This window comes from Rattus rattus, chromosome 1 (genome assembly GCF_011064425.1).
Source record: "Rattus rattus isolate New Zealand chromosome 1, Rrattus_CSIRO_v1, whole genome shotgun sequence".
NCBI classification, from domain to species: domain Eukaryota; kingdom Metazoa; phylum Chordata; class Mammalia; order Rodentia; family Muridae; genus Rattus; species Rattus rattus.
The window spans coordinates 51,286,549-51,309,163 of record NC_046154.1 but is presented as its reverse complement, the minus strand read 5'-3'; the positions used below and the strand labels follow the sequence as shown (position 1 = coordinate 51,309,163).

The window sequence follows — 22,615 nt, the reverse complement described above, 5'->3', positions numbered from 1 at the left end:
CTGTGTGAGCTCTGAGACACCAGGATGTAGTTCAAGGGAGATGTCTGACGTTCATGAGGATAAAAAGTGTAAAGCAGCATTTCTATGGTACAATTCAAGTGTCCAGTGGTTGGTGGCTACACGTGTCACAACATGCATACGGAGGTCAGGGGACAGCATTAATGGAGTTGTTTTTCTCTTTTTATATTGATTCCAGAGATCCAACTCGCAGGTTGCCAATCAAGCCCTTCTTATCTGCCCTGCTTTTGGTTTGTTTGTTTTGATGAAATTTGAAACCATAAGATGGGATAAGCTTAACCAAGGCAATTTATGAAAGGAAGTATTTATTTTGGTCTTACAATTTCAGAGAGTTAGAGTCCATAACCATCGTGACAGGGAGCATGATAGCATGCAGGTAGGCGGGCATGGAGGGGGGGAGTAGCTTAAAGCGCACATTCTTGTCCAAAAGGGGAGAGAGAGAGAGAGAGAGAGAGAGAGAGAGAGAGAGAGAGAGAGAGAGAGAGGGAGGGAGGGAGGGAGGGAGGAGGAGGAGGAGGAGAGAGAGAGAAAGAGGCAAAAAGAAAGAGGAAGAGGAGGAAGAGGAAGGAAGAAGAAAGGGGACAGGACGGCAGGAGGGGAGAGGAGAGGAGGGGAGAGGAGACAAGGCGAGGGGAAGGGAGGAGGGAGGGAGAGGAAAGAGCTTGCTAACTGGGAATGTATGGTCTTTTGAAACCTCACGGTCTACTCCCAGTGACACACCTCCTCTAGCAAGGCTATATCTCATAATCCTTCCCAAATAAATTTAGCAGCTGAGGACTAAACATCCACATATATTAGCCTATGGAGCGGTTTCCATCCGGACTACCACAGTAGCACAGCATTGCACATTAATGGTCTGTTCTAGATAATCCTTTAGCCTAAATGTTACCTAGATAGCAACACTTGGGAGACATGTGAGTGTGCGTGAATCTCCTATTGTACAGAGAGGGAAGAGGAGGGATGAGGGGGGGAAGGGGAGAGGGAGAGGGAAGGAGGGGAGAGAGAGGGGGGAGGAGGGAGAGGGGGAGAGGGAAGGAGGGGGAGAGAGAGGGGAGGGGAGGAGGAGGGAGAGAGAAAGAGAGAGAGAGAGGGAGAGGAGAGAGAGAATGATGAGGGGAAGGTACAGGAGGAGATGGGGAGAGAAGTATCAATACCATGAGACAAGGCTGACCACTCCACCAGAAGGACAGGCCTAAAGTTTGAACATTTATTTTATTTTATGACTGAGTGTTTTTACTATGTGTGTACCATCTGTTTACCTGGTGCCAGCAGAGGCCAGAAGACGGCACTGGTTCTCCTGTAACTGGAGTTACGGATGGTTGTGAACTGCCATAAGGGTTCTGCGGGACAAACCTGGGTTCTCTGCAAGGGCAGCAAGCACTTGAACCCGGATCCAGCTCTCCAGTCCCAGACCCAGACTTGGGAAGGATTAGTTGCCTTTGCTCTGGGCCTCTGTAAAATGTGCTAGCAGGAGGTGGCCTGCGGAAGGCAGCTTTTCCGTCCGACTCACTACCATATTGACAGCTCTCTAAGCAGAGCGCTTTAAAAATTAAACCCCTGCCCCTGTTCATTGGCATCTGTACTGACAGACGCCCTAACCCCAGGTATTCCAGTGACGCTTGGCTCACAGAGGCAAGGAAAGCTCCAGGACTTGGTAAGTCATTCCGTTGCCGCAGAGAGCCCAAAGCCTGCCTAAGACTAGAAGGCCCTGGAGTCTGCAGTGGAAAAACTTCAAGCATCGACCAAGCGGTTCTGTTTGGGGATTTCTCTTTTCCTGGCTCTTTCTGTAATCTCTATGTAGCAAATCACACTGTGGTACTTTCTGCTTCGATTTTCAGCTTAAGGCATGTCTAGCCTGTGCTTAAAAGGTGTTTCCTCTCAGGAGAGATCTACATCCCGTTCCTGTCGGCCTGCACTTCTTTGCTTCATCCATTTTATCTAGTTTGGTGGCTGTATATGTATGGGCCACACGTGGGGCAGGCTCTGAATGGGTGTTCCTTCTGCCTCTGTTCCAAACTTTGCCTCCCTATTCCCTCCCAAGCGTATTCTTGTTCCCCTTTTAAAGAAGGAGTGAAGCATTCACATTTTGGTCATCCTTCTTGACTTTCATGTGTGCTGTGCATCTAGGATAATAGCACAGTCAGAATACGGCAAATACATAGGCGAATGCCAGCAGCAAACCACTGAACTGAGAACGGGACCCCCATTGAAGGAATCAGAGAAAGAACTGAAAGAGCTTGAAGGGGCTCGAGACCCCATATGAACAACAATGCCAAGCAACCAGAGCTTCCAGGGACTAAGCCACTACCCAAAGACTATACATGGACTGACCCTGGGTTCTGACCTCATAGGTAGCAATGAATAGCCTAGTAAGAGCACCAGTGGAAGGGGAAGCCCTGGGTCCTGCCAAGACTGAACCCCCAGTGAATGGGATTGTTGGGGGGAGGGTAGTAATGGGGGGAGGATGGGAACACCCTTATAGAAGGGGAGGGGGAGGGGCTAGGGGGATGTTGGCCCAGAAACTGGGAAAGGGAATAACAATTGAAATGTAAATAAGAAATACCCAAGTTAATAAAGATGGAGAAAAAAAAAAGTGTTTCCCGTTTCTGCTTTCTGTTGTGTTTCTACTTCTTCCCAGCTTATGGCTTGTGTCTCCACTTAAAGCTCTTTCTACTGTGTTCTGTCTGGGTATTCCAGAACTTGGACTATTAGAACGGGCAGGGTAGCCTCCATTTCTGGGGTCTGTCTAGCAAATTACTCCAACTATGCTTATTTATAACTACATAAAAAAGAAAAGGAGACATGTTATTATAAATTATTATAAGTTGAGTCACTCTGTGCATTTGGTTTTAGGGAAATGTGTTTATTGAATGGATCTCTAAATTATGTAACTATCTTATACTTATTTTGTGGGGGCTGGAGAGATGGCTCAGAGATTAAGAGGTCCTGAGTTCAATTCCCAGCAACCACATGGTGTCTCACAACCATCTGGAATAGGATCTGATGCCTTATTCTAGTGTGCATGAAGGCAGTATATATACACACACACACACACACACACACACACACACACACACACACACACACACACACACACATATATAGTTTTGCAAGGGAGCAGGAAAGTAGGAAAGTGGAGAGAAATTCCTGATGTTCAGGCTTTTGTGGCAGAGCAAAATCAGGCTTTGACTGAAGGGAAATCAGTGATACAAATAGAAGTGAGAAAGCTGTTTTGGAAAAGCTACAGTCAGGGGGAGGATGAAGCCATAGCAGACACTAGTGGGCTGTCAGGGATATGACACTATCAGTGATAAGACCCTCAGCCCAAGCCAAGTTAGCCACAGAACCTGCTTTCTCACAACCAGGGGAAACTAAGGAAGACAGGGAAGAGAATGAGGGGAGTCTGGAATGGCATCCTTTTCTTGGCCCCTGCAAGGTACTCTCATTAGATGCTAAGACTACCCCTCCCACACCCTCCTTGACATGGGGGATACTGGGGGGCTACTTGGCAACTACTAACCACATACTCCCTTTTTCATACTAGACATTATAAATTGGAATTCTACTGAGTAATCCTGTTGGCATGACCTTGTCAGACTGGTTGAATTTGTCTCTAGGTTGGCATTCAATAGGCCCTGCTCACTATCCTGTTGGCTGATAGAGGGCTCATAGTGCATAAGACTAGGGAGGCAGTGGGGGAAACACATCAGGACGTTCCAGCTGAAACTCTTACCTTTCCTGACATGGTTCCAGATGCAGAGCCTAATTGTAATATTAATGAGGATAGAGTAGTTGATCTAGAATGTTGGGTTGTTGCCTCAGGCCATGAGAAATTGAGTCAGGCTGTTTGAGACAGGTAGCCCCTAGACGTAAATAATAGCTTAGCCCCAGCCTGACCAGTCAGCTCTACCTGCAGAAACAATAAGTTCAGGTGTGGAAAGCACACCGCCCTGCTTCCAGTCAAGTCATAAAAACAGGCTGTAACTTCCTGGTAGGTACCCAAGTGTGTGTGTGGTATGTAGTGTGTGTGTAGGGTGTGTGTCTGTGTGTGTGTGTGTCTGTGTGTGTGTGTGGTGTGTTTGTATGTGGGTGGTGGTGGTAGTGGCGGCGGGGTGTGTTTTTGTGTATGTGATGTATGTATATGTGTGCTTGTACATGTGGTGGTGGTGGTGGTATGTGGGTGTGTGTGTGTGTTTATGTGTAGTGTTTGTATGTGAGTGGTGGTGTGTGTGTGTTTATGTGTAGTGTTTGTATGTGTGTGTTTGTATGTAGGTGGTGGTGTGTGTGTTTGTGTGTGCATTTTCTCTTAAGCAGGGTCTTATGTAGTCCAATCTGGCCTCAAACTTGCTCACAGCTAAGGCTGGCCTTGAATTCAGAATCCTGCTACCTCTACTCTCGCTGGAGTTATAGGCATGCAGCATTGTGCCTGGTTTAGGAGACATAGTTTTGACTTACAAATTCCTCTTTGAGGTGGGGATCTCTAAGCTGCAGTCATAGGTAACATTTTCTTTTCTAAAAGGCCAACAGTTCCACTTATAGCTTCTTCTGGAGCAGTGGTTCTCAGCCTTCCTAATGCTGTGACCCTTAATACACTTCTTCATGTTATGATGACCCTGCAGCTACAAAATTATTTTTGTTGCTATGTCATAACTGTAATTTTGCTACTATTGTAAACTGTAGTGAAAATATCTGTGTTTTCTGCTAGTCTTAGGTGACCCTTGTGAAAGGGGTGGTAGGTGACCCACGGGTCCAGAAGCACTGCATTAAAAGAAACTGACTGGTGGGCAATGCAAATTGTGACACTGCTAAAGCTCATCACATGAGGACACTCATTCCCGTCCCTGACTGGTCTGAATTTGAGCCTTGGTGCTCTGCTTCTGTCATAGAATAGGCTAATGTTTGTCCTGGTTTGTTGCTGTGATAAAAGGCTGTCCAAACGCTACTTGAGGAGGAAGGGGTTTATTTGACTTACACTTCCTGGTTTATTGGCTTATACTTCCATCATTGAAAAGGTCAGGGCAGGAACTCAAGCAGGAAGTGTGGGAGAATGCTGCTCTCTGACTTGCTCACAGGCTTATGCTTCCTAGCTTTCTTATCCATCTCAGGACCAGCTACCTTCTTAAGGAATAGCGCTGCCAATGATTCTGCCTACAGTGGGTGGACCCGTCTGCATCCGTGTGCAATCAAGCCAATATAGACATAGCCACACAAAACCAACCTGATCTAAGTAATTTCTGAACTGAGGCTTCTCTCAGATCACCACGTCAAGTTGACAATAAAGGCTCACCAGGATGCTGGAGAATTACTGAACATGGATAAGACAACAGGAAGAAACGAGAGGAACTATTCCTTCTGGCCTACTTGCTGGGGCCAATTGTTAAGTAATTGCATGAGTCTATTTTTGGAAAGATGCTCTGGTTAATTACAATAAACTGTGGATTGCAGAACTGGGGTTATTTGAAGGCATTATAAAGAACATCTGCCAGATGTATAGCTTTCTTCAAAATAACCCAAAGACTGAGTGACCTCAATGAAAACAGATTTTACACAATCAAGGTCAAGACCTATGCCAGGATTGGCAACTCAACTTTTACTCAAATGCCAAAGTGAAGAGAATTCAAATACATGTTGATTTGTGTTGACACTTTTTAAAGATTGGTTTAAGTCTTTCCCACATAGGCTGACAAAGCTACTCAGGTTATTAAAGCCCTGCTGAGGGAGATTATCCCTTGGTTTGGACTGTCTAATAGTGAACATAATAAAAGCTGTCCTACCATTGTTTGTGAGAGAACACACAAAGGACAAACAAACATGAATCAAATGGGGACTACCTTTATCCTGGTGGTCTCAAACCTTAGGTAAACTAGATAGGATGAGTCATGCCTTGGAAGGGACAATCTTGAAACTGAGGCACGACAGGCCTGCACTGGGACCGGTTCCTACCTCCTGCTCGGAGAGAGTACAAGTAGCCTCCCTGAGCTTCACCTGAGCCCTCATGGCATTGTTTATGCACAGCCACTCCAGACCAGGCTTAAACTGGGCGAGTTGATACGAGACCAGAAATGGGTAATTCGGAACCATGTATGCTGTCCAGGATAGGTTGTAAACTTATCTAGCTAGATGCATGTGTTACACACTGTGTCCTTGGTGACCAGGTTCTGTTAAAAACTGAAAACATAGGCTCTCTGAAAGACTGACTGTGATGTGGACTGGCCCAAGGGAGGCGGTTCTGGTGACGATGACAGCAGTGTACCTTGCTGGAGTGAAGCCTCAGATGTACAGTGCCATGTGAAGAAGAACCCTGACATCCTAAGAACAGGAGATCTGAAATGGACTCATCTAACATAACTATGCTGCTTGCTTTCTTTCTAATGGCTGATACCTCCCCAGTCAGGAGACAGCTGAGATTAATGCTTATCAGTGTACTTGGCAAAAATACATTTTCCTTTGTTGGTGTTCACACACCTTCCAAATTGTACTTAGAAATATTAAAACAGGTTCTGATACTTATGGGGACCTATTGTGACCTAAAGGAGGGACTGTTGGCCTTGACATTAGCATATCTCTCTTGTTAAAATGAGCGTTGCTTTAATAGACTGTATTGGTCTGGCGAAGGGTAGACTTGATATGTAATGACTCCTTCACCAGGTCCTATTCCACAAGTCAACAAGATACCAGAGGAATGGCTCCTGCTATTGTAGAAATGACTTGCTCTTCTGTGGCCACAAACAGCCCCAGGGGTGGGAAGATTCATGGGATAGGTGTCCTGGAAAGCCAACCTGACTTACAGGTGTGATTGCTGACATCATTGTTAACTTTCAGGCTCTAGAATCGCATGGATATGGGCTTCCAGGTATACTTGTGTGGAATTGTCTAGATGAAGTTGATTGAGGTGGCAATACCCACCGTGGGAACAGCCATCAGAATCCTGGGCTGGGATTCTGAACTGCACATATGCATGGAGGAAAAGGGGCATCCGAAGCTCGTGTTCATCTCCTGCCTACAGACACAACACGACTACTGCCTTACTCTCACCACCACAGCTTCTCTGCTGTAATGGACTGTAAGCCTGGAACTGTGCACCAAAGTAAAGCGTTCCTTTCTTAAGTTGCTTCTGTCAGAATATTTTATCATAGCAGTGAAGAAAGTAACTACCTTACCAGGTTAAAAACAAGAGGGACATTTCCCACACACTGGCTTCTGAGTGCAAAGCACAACATAGATAGATCTTTCCTTCCCTGATGGCTACCTCTGTCACTGCTCCTGATGCCACTCCAGGACTCTTACACAGAAGTTCAACATCTGACTTGATCAATGGTAAAAGCCCATTGGGGCTATTGGACAGAAGTCAGGTCTAGTTAGGAAAGCCATCCTAGGAAATGGGCGACAGTAGATCGTTTGTTACTGACATAGGACCGTAAAGAATGTAGAAGAACGCTGTTTTAACTTGACAGGCAAGGCTTAGTTGGTTGGACAAAAAGCTAAAGCAGTTGATGAGACTGTCTGTCTCTGACATAAAGAATAGAGGGGAACCTTCATGCTGACCTGCTCTCTTGTGCCTCCTGGCCCCTGAGCCTTCCTGGCCTCAGAGTGGCTTTCCTACTTTCCCATTGTTCCCACTCTCTGTGTATCTGTCTGCTGGTGTAAATGTGCTCTGACTTACACAGCTTCCCTTGCTGAGCAGAGGCTGAACTAACTACTATATGCCCGGCTGCAGATGCCATATTTCATGTGAAGCCAATGTGAGTTATTATTAACAATTGGAAAGTAGAGGAGTCAAGATATGGGTAATTTATATTCTAGCATGAGAACGCATTTGTACTTCATATCATGCATATCAAACAGCCCAGACATGCACACTGCTAACGCTTTGTTTGTTCTGAGTTAACCTTTAATGTAGACGTAACCTGGATTGTGGCTCAGGAAAAATGCAGGACTTGGAAGCCTTAGGTGCATATAGGCTTCTTACTACACAGAGCTGATAATGAGGGAAAGGTGTGGGGAGCGATAAGAAAAGTACTAACATCATGAATCTCGTGGACAGGCTGGCTTCTCAACCTTCTGGAGCTCAAGACAAAACTTTGAAATGATTAATAGCCTCTGTCCCCGTTCCCTAGACAATACACTAGCAGGAGCTGGCCTGAGGCAAATTCCTTGTGGCTTCTGATATCACTGACTGTCTACATAAAATGAACTTTCAAGAATCAAGTCCTTGCTCTTTGATTTCTATAGTGACAGATGCGCACTGTTTCTGCTACTCTGGTTAGATGTTCAATAGTCGTTCACTGCCCACATCTGTGCTTGACCAAACATTTTCAAATGTGTTAAGTAGCCAACCACAAGATTCAGCCATCCCCAAAGGAAAGGAAGTTACCAGATAACTTGTGAAACCCTAGCTGAGACTCTCTCACTGGCTGTGACCTGTCCATCTAAGGTTCCCACCAATACAGTCAGAAAACACCTTAACTTACAGCTTTTGTTCCTTAAGTATGATAATGTCAACATTTTCAACACCGGAGCATGTTATTTGGGGTGATCTGAATCCATGTTCTTAAGCCACGACAACTCATATTTGGGTCAAAAGTAAACCATTTTTAAATTTCTTTTGAATGAGAGGTATGTTTGGTGTCAACAGTCCCAAAAGCTTAAAGTGGAGAGTTTTAAAAAGGAGGGGATGACCAATGAACTGAGCCTGGAGAAGCAGAAGAAAATGGAATAAAAAATGTTGTTTGGACTTAGCAGCAGCACCGGGCCTCTGACAACCCAGATCAGTGGACTTTAAGAAGAATCGTGAGGGAGGATCCTGATTGGAGTGTGCAGGTATCTAAGCAGGAATGGAGAGAGCAAAGGTCACGTGTGTATGTGCATCTTTAGAAAACTTACAGAGCACAACACAGACTTAAGGCAACATGGGTCTGAGTGTAGTCAAGAAGGCTGATGACACCTTGATCACCTGGCTGAAGATGACAGAAAAACAGAAGTAACAGACAATGCTCATCTCCTTGGAACATCTATAAATTATGGGGTCTCCAACCACGGAGTCCTAAGATTTCTAATCCTCTAACTATGTTGAATTAAAGAAATGATTTGCAATTGACTTTTATTTTAAAAATTCAATGAAAGTCTTAGGGTTGAGTTAAAAGGAAAGCTGACATTTCCTTCTAGATGAAAAAACGAACTCTGTGTTGGAAGTATTTCCTCTAGGTGTGACTCAACCATTGGCTATCATGACTCAGCAGGTGCTGTGGTGACACATGGGAAATCTTGACCTCTGTGTATAAGGAAATAAAAGCAGTACAAGAGGTGGGTCTATGGCGGAAAGTTATTAACATTCCTTCCCAGGGGAGGGCAGGGCCACTGGGCTCTCTGGTGAGATTCCAGTCCCCACCCTTCCCCTTCCCTTTCCCCATCCCTGTCCCAAGATGCAGGTGGTCTGGGAAGAAGGCATAACAGCAAACACAGAAGGTAGGAAGGTTGACTGAGGGTTAGGGCTCTTTAGTAGTGTAGCTGCTGGGGGGAAGGACTTCCTGGGAGTATCCTGGCAATAGTTGCTGTGCTCCTACAAGCAACCCCATGTACATCTGTGGAAAATTGTCTGAGTGAATTTTTGATTCATCAGGCTAGAGTTGGACAGAAACTTTCTTTTTTTCTTGTCTGTTGGTGCCCTATCTGTCTGGGGTGAATTGCTATTCCTTCATGTCTCCCCAGGAAAAGAAATGAAAAAAACCATGTCAACATAAAAATATATTCATAAAAATGTATTTGTGAACCAGGTGTGATGGTGTATGCTTGGAGTCTTAAGTTTCCTGAAAAGATGAGCCAGAGGGATCTCTTGAAGCCAGGAGTTCAAATTCAGTCTGGGCAGTAAGGGGTGTGTGTGTGTGTGTGTGTGTGTGTGTGTGTGTGTGTGTGTGTGTGTGTGTACAGTGAATTATAAAAAAATTATTTGTTATGCAAATTATTTCAACAAAAATAAAAATGTTAAAGTACATTGTTAAGATACCAAAGAAGGGGGGTTGGGGATTTAGCTCACTGGTAGAGTGCTTGCCTAGCAAGCACAAGGCCCTGGGTTCGGTCCCCAGCTCCGAAAAAAAGAAAAAAAAAAGGTACCAAAGAAGGAAGAAGTAATTAATTAATAAATCACTATTTAGTAGCACTCATTAATAAATAAAAGTAATTATATTACACAGAGTAATTATATTACCCATTAATTTACTTTCTTCATAGTTTATAACTGTTGCAAGAGTAGGTGGTCTTAAATCTGACTCTTCAAAATCACTTCTGGGTTTAGGCTTATATTTGAAAGACACAGACCTGGAAGAAATGAAAGTTATTCTAAATCAAAATAAGCAGAAAATTTACAAAACAGATTTCAAATACAAATTTGGAGAAATAAAACATGCCCATTTCACAGATTGAAGGCAGAAGACTGAGACTGACTAGAGAAGGAACCTGAAGTATTGTTGATAGTCAGCAGGATGGTACTGCCAGAATAGGAACCTGTACACATGGGATGCCAGTATTCATAAACCGACCAGAACATACATCAAAGCTTGGTTCTGTGAGATATTTGGGACAGATTTGAATGGAAAATGGTGATATGTAGACTCAGGGACAATTCATCCATTGGATAGGATGACAACATCTATGTAGTACATGGAGAATCTCACTATACTCTTTAGTCTAGGTATTACAAGCATCCCAGCAGGTGTAAAGATAGTCTAAGGAGGGAAACTTGTATCATCTTTGAAGTGATGGACTCCAAGAAATAGAAATTTCTCAAAAAGTACCATGCTGAGCAAAGGAGAGGGCTGACTCCTAGCACCAGCCAGAAGAGGAACTGGTTTCTGAGAGACTTCGCCCAGTGTGGATAGAGTGTCAGTCCACCTTTCAGGGCACTCTGGAGCTGAGGCAGTAAGGATGGGCATGACCACACCTTGACCATGGTTGCTTAGCAATGTATACCTCTTGCCTTCTGTTTAAACTTAAACCTGATGTTAGGATGCTGAAAGTGTGTGTGTGTGTGTGTGTGTGTGTGTGTGTGTGTGTGTGTGTGTGTGTGTGTTGGGAAGAACTGCCCTTGGATCTATTTATTTGTTTTTCCCCTTAGTGTAGCCACAGTGAATAACTTTGCTTTCTCCACATTTTACTGTAATTATTTTATATGATGTATTATGGGTGAGTGGCTAAGCCTAGCTTGTTAGGATTCCTGGGACCAAGTTTTGGCCTTGACAACCCTGGTAACAATATGGTCGTTCATTTAGGTACCAGCTTGACTGGATTCAGGATTACCTAAGGAACTGGCAAATAATCCTTTCTGGGTAGGTCTGTAAGTGAGTGTTTCTAGACCAGGTGGGTGCGAGAGTTACTGGATTGAAGGGGATCTGTCTGCAGATGGGTGAGTTCCGTCCAGCCCTCTGGGAGTCTAAATAAAATGAAACTTAGCTTCCGCTCTTGCCGGAAGTACACGCTCACACTGCCTGTTCTTGGATAACAGGATTCTAGACTCCTTGACCTTTGGGCTCCAAGACAAAAGTTCTCCCCCCTTGCCCCAGGTTCTCAGGCCTTCAACCTCAAGACTGAAAATTGGATCACTAAGCTCCCTTATGTGCTACTGTGGGGATGGTTTTTCTGAGAAATGCTATTTGAAGCTTGCCTTTATAACTCACTCTCACCCAACCTGCAACCAAGTTAATGTGTGATTTGAGATCACTTATAACAATGTAACTCATTCTGTTACATACTCAACTTGTGCAAAATTGATCAACCATAAAAGCAAAACCAAAAGCATTGTAACCGATTGATCGTATGCTTTGGACTCCCCCAGAGCATCATGAACCCTGTTGTTCTTTCATCATCAGTTAAGGTCTTCACTCAGAACAAGGTATGTGTGTAAGATGTGATGACTGGACACAAGACCATTTATTGAAGCAACAGACTATTAGAAGCAATGTCTCTACCTCCTCCAAATGTTGAAAACAACATTTGTGTCCTTTTGTGCCCTGTTGACTCAATAGGTAAATCACACCAAGGGTTCCATTCTTTTATGTGGTGCCATGACGTCATAGCAGTTTCCCAAGGTTTCCAGCCTGCAGAGGGCCTAGCTGTGGCTCCCCGGTCTCAATAATTCCATGGACCAATTCTCCTAATTAGATCCCTCTTAACTCTCTCCTTTACCCATTGAGTATCTCACAATTTCTGAGATGTGCCCCACTTAACCATAGTGGAGTTAAGATCTCTTTATATAGTACTGATTTTGTGTTAGTTTTCTATTGCTGGAAAAAAAAAAGAGATAAAAAGGAAAGCTTTACTTTGGCTCATAGCATTGGAAGTTCAACCCATGACTTACTGACCAGATTACTTTTGGACCCATAGCAGAGTAGTTTATCATGGTAGGATTATGTGTCATAATAAAACTGCTCACATCATGATCTTATAGTCCAGCACTCCTGAGGTTAACTCAGGAGGGTTACAGTGAGTTTGATTACAGCCTGGGCTATATCAAATTCCAAGACAGCCTGGGCTATGGGAGAACTCATCCTGAAAGGCAGGGGTGGGAGATATGTTCTCAGGCAGATCTCTCGGTGACCTGAGGCCCTCTCCAAAGGCCCTTCTTTGGAAGAGTTCTACCACCTTCTAATACTTCTTTGGAAACCAAGATTAACTTTGCCTCTGGCTGCAATTTTTCAGTCTAGCTGAATTGGAAATATAAGGTAGAGGCGAATTTTAATTTAAGTCAGAAAGGCTGAAAGGCACTTATTTTGAAGACTCAAACCAAATCAATGGTTTTACCTCAAACCTGTCTCTGCCTTCCAAATGATCAGATTATAGGTACCTGCCTCTATACCAGGTCACAAATTCCCTTTTCTTTCTTTCTTTCTTTTTTTTTTTTTAAGATTTATTTATTTGTTATATATAAGCACACTGTAGCTGTCTTCAGACACATCAGAAGAGGGCATCAGATCTCATTACAGATGGTTGTGAGCCACCATGTGGTTGCTGGGATTTGAACTCAAGACCTCTGGAAGAGCAGTCAGTGCTCTTAACTGCTAAGCCATCTCCCTTTTCTTAACTTACAATTCCATAATGAAAACGTTTTGATATTGTTTTGTTAAATCTCAGGTAACAAAAGTCTGAGAGAGTGATACTTGTTTCGCAATCAGAATGTGGACAAGCAGAACAACGGTACAAACAACGCATAACTTTAGATTTAGACCTGACTTCTACCTATCTTTGCAAGACCTTTTCTCACTGTAACCACCTGTCTTAGGGTTTTACTGCTGTGAACAGGCACCATGACCAAGGCAACTCTAATTAGGACAATATTTAATGGGGCTGGCTTACAGGTTCAGAGATTCAGTCCATCATCATGGCAGGAGCACAGCAGCATCCAGGAAGGCATGGTGCACACAGAACTGAGAGTTCTAGATCTTCATCTGAAGGCTACTAGCAGAACACTGACTTCAAGGCAGCTACAGTGAGGGTCTTAAAGCCCATACCCAGTAACATACCTACTCCAACAAGACTATACCTCCAAATAGTGCCAGTCCCTGGCCCAAGCATATACAAATCATCACACCCCTATTATCCCTAACCTTGTTCTCACATAAGTATAAATTGCTATAGTTACACTGTATATAGGCACCAAGCTCAAGAGCTCAATCATCCTGCTGGACATGATATCAATGAGGAACCCAAGCTTCTGGATCTGAGAGATGGGTCAGTAGTTAAGAGTATATGGTGCTTTCCCAAAGGACCCTGGTTCAGTTCCTGGCACCCCCCCTAAAAGTGGCTCACGACTATTTGTAATTCCAGCTCTGGGGAATCTCGCATCTTCTTCTGGCTTCTGTGGGTATCTGTACTCACATGGACACAAACCCCTCCACAGATATATAATGACAAGTTTTAAATTCAAGAATACAAGCACTGAAACAGATTGCTGGACCTAATCCACCTTCTGCCTCTTGTCTGTGTGACCTTGGACACATTACTGAACATCCTCGGGATACAGTGTTTCCATGACTCCACACGTTGTTGTTGTTGTTTTTTTTTTTCACTGAGTAAATGGAAAGGTTACAATCTCCACACCTCATCTAACTGATGCTGATGCTACTCTGCTGCACATTTGGATTCTCCTCTGCATCTCTCATGCCAGTGAAAGGTCCATGGCACATCAGATACCCCATCCCCCTTATAGGCAGGCACTGTCTCTGAGCTACACCCCCAGTTCAGAACCTCTTCCTAAGAAATTAGCTGAGAAAGAGTCTAGGCAGACTTTTTTTTTTTTTAAAGTAAAATTCTATATAAAATTTAACATTAAATGAGAGTAGTAGAAATGACTTTAGGAAAAGTCTTTTCCTCTTTTCATCCTCTCTCTCTCTCTCTCTCTCTCTCTCTCTCTCTCTCTCTCTCTCTCTCTCTCTCTCTCTCTGTTTTACAGGATTTCTCTATGTAGCCCTTACTGTTCTAGGACTCACTCTGTAGACCAGGCTGGTCTTGAACTCACAGAGATTGGTCTGCTCTCTTCCTCCTCCTGAGTGCTGGGATTAAAGTGTATACCACTACCTCCTAACTCAAAAAGTCTTCCTTACAAAATTCAAAATTGTAATTATCATCCGCACTTGTAAAATATTATCATATCTAATTTCTAAATGGAAATATTCAAAATATTAATCTAGTATATTTTAACCCACAAATATGTCCTTTTCTTTCTTTCTTCCTTCCTTTCTTTCTTTCTTTCTTTCTTTCTTTCTTTCTTTCTTTCTTTCTTTCCTTTTTTGTGTTTTTTGTTTGTTTGTCTGTTTTTTTGTTTTTGAGACAGGTTTTCATTTTGTAGTTCTGGCTGGATTGAGACTTGCTATGTGGACCAAGTTGATCTTGAACTCAGAAAGATCTCCTGCCTCCGCCTTCTGAGTACTAGGATTAAAGGCATGTACCACTATGCTGGGCTAGTTTTAATTTCTTATGTTATCAAATAACTTAAAGTAAATACAGTGCTTTAAAATTTTGAGGTAAATTATAATAGTTACTTTTTTGACTTCTTAAGATCATTTGATTCATCTTCTGTGATATTTGCTACCGTCTTTAATGCAGATGGGATAATTGCGTTTTCACACTTCACATGATGGTCAAACAGCATGGGTGTAATCAAAGGCTTATTTCTTAGACGCCAGTTCCTATTCTGCAATGAAGTCAAAATGAAAAGGTAAGTGTTCTTTCTACAGGTAAATTCTGTCACACACCACACCACACCACACCACACCACATCACACCACACCACACCACACCACACACACACACACACACACACACACACACACACACACACACACAGAGAGAGAGAGAGAGAGAGAGAGAGAGAGAGAGAGAGAGAGAGAGAAGAGAGAGAGAGAGAGAGAGAGAGAGAATTTGTATTTAAGACAATAATGAGGGGTTGGGGATTTAGCTCAGTGGTAGAGAGCTTGCCTAGGAAGCACAAGGCCCTGGGTTCAGTCCCCAGCTCCGAAAAAAAGAACCAAAAAAAAAAAAAAAGACAATAATGAAAAATAGTTTGGATTTAAAATTAAAGACCCAAAACATTATGAACTAAAATTTGAAAAGCATCTTGTCCTTTGGCTGTGTGAACTTTCCCCATCTATTAAATAAAGACAACATGCTGATAACCATTCAGGAGGCCTTCTAACTAGATTTTTGAATTTAAGGACAGACCTATATAGTTGCTGGAGAGTCATTTCCTCTGGATTGCAACCTTCCTATATGTGGGGAGGAGGGAAGATCATAAGACAGGAAGTTCATGAAACTTATAAGACTTAAACAAATTGAGAGAATTAAAGATTGTCAAGGTCCCTTCTCAAGTTATAGAAGTTGTAACCTAACCAACTGATGGGGAAGAAGAGATACTGTCATGGAGTCACATGCCAGTTGGGAAAGAGATGCCAGGGATGCAGCTTTTATGAATTGTTACCTATGTTGGGGTAGATGGTTTGGTGATGTAGCTGTCTCTGAGTTGTGCTTGCTCTAATAACTAACCTCAATAAACTCATTGGTTCACCAGAAATGAGCAGATGTTTGCTCGCGTCTCTTTGGAAAGAGTCATATAATTTGCATCTGTACAGAGTCCAACAGAATTAAATATGATCTGGGGAAGTGTAGAGCAGTGGACAGTGAGAGGAAGCCTGGTAAGGTTGAGTTAGGGCTTGAAGCCCTGGAGACCCAGAAGGGATGGTAGGATACAGACTCCAGGACCCTGTCATGTAGCCACAGCCTCCCATAGAAAGAGTTGTGGCCATCAGTCATGTAGGGGCAGTGCCCACAAGTCCTTCCTCATGTAGATGAGGCATCTCAGGTAAATAAGAACTACTTGCTGTCAGACCCAACTCACCCCCAAACTGTATACAAGATCCTATCCAGAAGGAATAAAGGTGTGTAAGAATTACTCTGTCATCTGAGAGCATCTGTCACAAGAGCTATAACACTTTCCCAAAGCTTTCATTACCAGAAACCCCTGCACTCTGCTTGCTGCCTAGCTAGCCCTCCACTAACTCAGCTCAGCTCATGCTCAGCACAGTATAGCACAGCCAGTGCAGTGTCTCAGAGCAACAGCAACTCCCCGGGCAGCTGCAGCAGCGGCGGCAGAGGCAACAACAGAGACAGTGGAGGCACTTCCCCCTCCCTGCGTGTGCCTTTTCCGCTTCGCTTGAACACTCTCACCAGACCAGGCCAGAGATCTCCTCTGATAGCCTCTAGTACACAGACCCAACTGGGAGATGCAGCTACGTGCTCCTTTGTGCTGGGTAACAAGAAAGGCTACTATGATTTATCCATCTGAGGGTGGAGCACACCTTGCATACAATCCTGACATGACTTTCCTTCCTCATTATGTATGAAATATTGTGTTTCCTTTCTCTCCTGCTATGGGTGAGGCAACCAAGACTGAGCTTCCTGAGAGTTAAGCATCCTTGTAAGATATCCTAGAGTGATCACCTTCCTCTATGTGGAATGTGGTGACATTCCTCCTGGATGGCTGAAGTTTATGACATGAGAAAGGAGATGCTTTCCAACTGACTAATGGAGCAGATAATCTATCACATTCCCTGGAAATGGCATGAATATGATGGTGAAGCAGGCTATGGCATCAATTGCATGGTCTGTACCATAGGTGATAAAACATGTAACCGAGGTTCATCTGTCTGCCCAGAAAGAACTTACCTGTACAGGGAAGAAATTCCCAAGAGAAAAAAAAAAAAACACGCAGATGCAACCCTCGACACTACTAGCCTCTAATTTGTAAGAAAGAATGAAGCAAAATCACGAGACATAGATGCTGACGTGGTATTTCTCACAGTGGGGAGGATTCTGTGGGAGCACTGTAGGAGCTGGATCTGTTAAAGAGCCCTTCTTGGGAACCAAACATTTAGAACTTAGGAGGAAAGTTTAGAGAATGAGAAGAAAGTGATGTAAAAGTGGCAGAAGAGAAGCCCTCATGTCTGAGTGTTAACACAGATGAAGGAAAGTCCACAGTTCAGCATGCAGATAGGACCCTAATAGGCACAATTTTGGAAACTGCCACAAGCAGGAGATACTCAGTATCTGAACAGCATCAACTGGGAGAGACATTTAGGTATGGAGAAGAGCCTCTCACTGATGAGACTGAGTAATTGGAATAATATTCTTGTGCACTGTGTAAAGGCTGTCTTTGTATTATTTAAATGTTGATTTCAGTAACAGCAGAGAGCTGAGTATTGTATTGGTATTGCTATTTTTGTACAGCATCACCAGTCTCTGTGTCTTGTAAACATTTTTCTCCTTCGACTTCTAATTGGTTTAATAAAGAGCTGATGCAGAACAGGAAAGGGGAGGCAAGATATTCAGGCAGAGATAGGGACTCTGGGAAAGAATAAGAAGTAGCATTCACCAGCTGGAGACATGTTGGAAGGATCGTGTGCCAGGACTGATTGCATCTGTGAGAGAGATGATGGGCCATGTGACAAAGGTGGATTAGTATAAATGGACTATTTAAGTAATACAAGCTAATTGGGTAATGTTTATGCCAGAAACCATCAAGGAGAAGCAAACAAACAAACAAACAAACAAACAAACCTAGCAGGGGATCTTCCTGAGATGGCTCTGCCATGGACTATTAAAGTTATTGACAAATTTGCTTCTCTAGGCAAGGCCGAGAAGATTACATTTTAGGAAAGATTCCTGCTATTAAGATGCTACACACACACACACACACACACACACACACACATCTCACTAGGTATTAGCCATCTCTTTTGAGCAGATGTCTGCAGAACAATGATGTAGTGTTTTGTAGTGAGGCTATACAGACAAATAGATAATTTTTTAATTCTTGATGATGATACTATAAGAATTCCTGAAATTATATTAGTAATTATGAAACTTTATAATAGGACTACTATTAAGTCCTCTCTGATAATCAAAACTGCAATGAGAAATCTGCCAGTCTTCAAGTGTCATGAATCAACTGCTTCTGAGATAGCAAGCAGGCCATTCCAAGAGGTTGTAAAACAATTAACCAAAGGTCATAAAAGGGGAACTAAGGATTTACTATAAGTTCAAGGACAGAAGATTAAACACTGACTGGGTTTATCTATACAAAACTTCACTAATACCTTAGATACAAAAATTATGGTTTTTAACTTTCAATGAACCTGTTGAGCTAGTGACAAATACTGAATGTTTAGCTAGATAATTACTCTTAATGGATGTGGAAGTAACATTCTCTGTTGTAAACTTATTCTGTTTGTGATTTGAACTTATGTTTGAACTTCTAGTGAACTTTTGTGAAATAGAAATAAAAAGATGCTTGGCTAAACCATGTGATCTATTCTCCTAGAAAAGGTACAAAAGACTAAGAAAGATTACATTGACATGTATAGCAATTGGAAGTAAAAGCATTGGGAGTAAGGAATTCAGAACAAGGGCATTGTTACATCAGAGATGGAGTAAAGAGCAGGATTAAGAGAAGAGAGCAGAGAGAACTTTTTAAAACAGACCTGAAGAACTTTTTAGAACTTTCTTAGAGAACTTTCATACAAAACTTTTTAGAGAGAACTTAGAAATAAAGATTAAAATCACTTTTCAAAGTTCCCTTTTTCTTCATGTGACTTCAACTAGCAGGTTAGAAGTTAGAGCCAGGCAGTTCCTACTTTACTTGATCCCCTGCTGAAATGCTCAAGGCTACTTTATTTAATCCCCTGCTGAGGTGCTAAGAGCCAGAGACTTCAGTTTCTTGGCCTGAGAGGAACTCAGGTAGGTCAGCTACAACAGCAAAGTGACTTGGACTTAACAGAGGTAACCATTTTATTATTAAGCAGCAACCCTAAATATCTTGCAAGACCAAGTCTTGCCTCAGCTGATGGTCTTCCCCCTTAACTACCTCAAGAGATAACCAAGAAGAAAAAGTACGACTGGGACTTGCCCCCAGCAGCTTTAATAAATAATAATACGTCTCTTTGTCATTCGGGAGCTGGTGGGTCAGAGATAGTCAGGTAATAACCGAGTATAGTAGAAACAGAAACTGAGTGATAGAACTACTCAATCGTCCTTCAGACAAAGGTCGAAGAATCTGGGGAAATCAGAGGGATACAGGTTCCTGATAGACTGCCACCTATAAGCCAGTTATTACCAGCATGGGTAATACCAGGTAATATTAGGGACAGGAAGACAGTAGAGGACAGATAGGCAATTGAGGGAAATGTGGATCTGAGAGCCAGTGTTTGAAGTCCATTCCACAAAGCTGAATAGGATTGAAATATTGAAATGGGTCTTCAATGGCCTTGCTGAGCGCTATGGAGTGGTGCAATTTTTATGAGGAAGAAGAGGTCTGGCAGATATGAAGGCCTTACACTGGCAGATGAGTTTGAATCAGAAGGTTCTACAATATCCAAGAGATGAAAAGGGCAGTTGTAACTGTCCAAGTTACTTCAAAGCAAAGGTGGTAAGATTCCTGTCAAACTGGAGTTCCTGGTGGGAGATGGGGTGATTGCCAGAAATTCAAATATACGTGTTTGGAAGGTTTAAAGGTTGGATGGCAATTCACCAGTGTAAAAGGAGTAAAATACTGGGAGAGATCTGGTTTTTGCCCTTCAACTCCTTAATGTGGAGGAAGGAAATATCCTTTGGTAGGGTACTCAATGTTACTGGCAAATAGTGATTGCAGACTCCATATTGAACTGTAGATTTGTTAGTTCCTGATCACTATGCAAAACACTTGTGTTTCAGTGGATACTGGATTTGAGTGTACTTTAATTTATGAGATTCTCAAAGTACCAGGGCAATGGCCAGCAGTGGATAAATATGGGGATAGAACAGTATGTGTATAAATGATTAAGCTTGTCCTGGGGGCGGGCAGTTATTTTCCATTGAGAGTATGATGTTTGTATTTCTTCACTGCAATAAAGTACACAAGGCTGGAGCTCTTTAACCAGTTAGGTATCACTGATGGAGAGGTGAGGCCTTGGTTCCTACTTGGAGCTTGTTATCCTCATCCAGGGAGCCAGCTCAAGTGATGAGAATCCCAGGTCAATGCATTCGTGCCTTTAGCCCTGTGCCCTGGAAATCAGTGTGATCTGGCGTCACTGTGTGGGTGGAGATCTAAAGTGGACCAAGAGTGGTGCAGCACCCCAGAATGAAGAGGCCAGATTCCTCATGGAAGATGATAGCGGGTTAGGAAAAGACAGGCAAGGTAGCATTTCTACCACACCGATGTATTCAACATTGTCTTTTTGATAAAATAATTGCTTCAAGTGATAGAATATTTTCTTACCATATTAGGTTTGCTAACTTAAAAAAAAAATCCCCTTAGTTTTTTAACTCTCAAGACTAGTTAGCACTTGCTTGGATGAATGTTAAAATGCTTTCTAAAATTACATAATGCTAATTATCAAGCATTTTACAGGCTTGTAAAAACATTGTAGAAGAACAGTAGATACATCAATTAAAAGATTTAAAAAAAGATGTTGTGACTTGCAAAGGCACTTCCAGGAACAATAAGGCTGTTAGGGGATGACCCCTGTGTAAGTGGTGGGCTACCTCCCTGTGAGTTTTGCCCATGGGGATCTCTGAAAATCCTAACACTGTAAAACTATGTTGCCAGTACTGCTGACTGTCTGAGTTGAATTAAGGAAAGACCTTGCTGTTGGAGATACCATACTTGGGTCGCAGAACATGGAGAAACCACAATGGGACTAAGCCGGAGGTGTCCTTCCTGCTGGCTGCCTGTTGGCACCACAGGCGGTTGTGAGCCTATAGTGTATTCTTCGAAAAGAATTTCCAGGGAACAAAAATTAACTTGCTCATCTGTGCTAAAACTCTAGTGTTTGGGAACTATTATCTTTGTTATTTTTTCCTCTTGAACTCTGAATCTTGCCTATTTTAGTTTACTTTGTTTCTATATACTTGTCTTTATATATTTAGTTTACTTTGTTTCTGTATATTATTTGTAATATTTGTAATTTAGCAACAATGCCAAATGTTACCTTTCCTTTTTAAGGCTTATTTTTTTTTTTTGAGAATCTTATACATTATATTTTGATTATATTCTTTCCCCTTCTCCAACTCCTCCTAGATCACCAACTTCATGTCCTTTCTCTCTTTAAAGAACCAAACCCAAAATAAACAAACAAAAGAACAAAACAAACAAAAAGCACAAGAAAACCCCCACTGAATTCAATTTGTGTTGAGCAACTTACTCCTGAGCACGTGGCCTGCCTTGGAGTGTGGCTGTTGTACTCAGTGTCACTCTACTAGAATACGGCAACTACCTAGAAGTGATCTTGTACTGTTCCTTTTTTTTTTTTTTAAAGATTTATTTATTATATATAAGTACACTGTAGCTGTCTTCAGACACATCAGAAGAGGGCATCAGATCTTATTACAGATGGTTGTGAGCCACCATGTGGTTGCTGGGATTTGAACTCAGGACCTCTGGAAGAGCAGTCAGTGCTCTTAACCGCTAAGCCATCTCTCCAGCCCTGTACTGTTAATTCTTATTGTTGCTGTTTTGTTTCTGTTGTTTGTTTTGTGGTACTGTGGCCTTCAGTCTATGAGGCCAACTCTCTCCCACTGATTAATGAATCATTTTGTTATCTACCTGGATATGTGACACTCAACTGATTAAAGTATTTGCTTCTTACAAGTCCATTTATATTTTCATGTCAATGTACCATTAGTTACAAAGTAAAAATCTTATCTGAAGTGTTAAGTTTTTGTGAGTACTTTATTTTTAGCTTCTCCCCCACACACCTTTTCCCTGATGGCTGCAAGTATCCTTGCTTTCTCCTCCAGGGCATCGAACTTTTCCAGAATTTTTTCTGTCATCCTTTGTCAGTAAATTCCTGTTTGAAAGGGAGGGAGAAGAAATATCCAATTCAATTCAGATCAAAACACAGGATGGTTATTTAGGCAGAAGGGGAGAGTCCCTTTCTATTACTGCTCCAGGTTCATTTCAGAGCTGTGCTGGCCATAAAATCAGTCATAGTGTTATAAATGTACTCAATTGGGTTTTAATAGGAAAACAAAAATGAAAACAAAACAAAACCCAGAACTTCAAGCTTGTTACACGAGAACC

General features: G+C 42.5%; 1 protein-coding gene across 1 annotated transcript in view; it reads right to left on the bottom strand.

The window, feature by feature from the left end:
• The window catches only part of C1H1orf141 (chromosome 1 C1orf141 homolog), a 52,775-nt gene extending 30,410 nt beyond the window's left edge, over positions 1–22,365 (bottom strand). The window contains exons 1-3 of the mRNA XM_032889253.1: positions 22,291–22,365; positions 15,048–15,199; positions 10,223–10,332 (exon numbers count right to left, since the gene is read on the bottom strand). Of these exons, the coding sequence (XP_032745144.1) occupies positions 10,223–10,332; positions 15,048–15,199; positions 22,291–22,365 (337 nt within the window). The remainder of the gene's footprint in view (positions 1–10,222; positions 10,333–15,047; positions 15,200–22,290) is intronic.
• Positions 22,366–22,615: the final 250 nt, after the last annotated feature.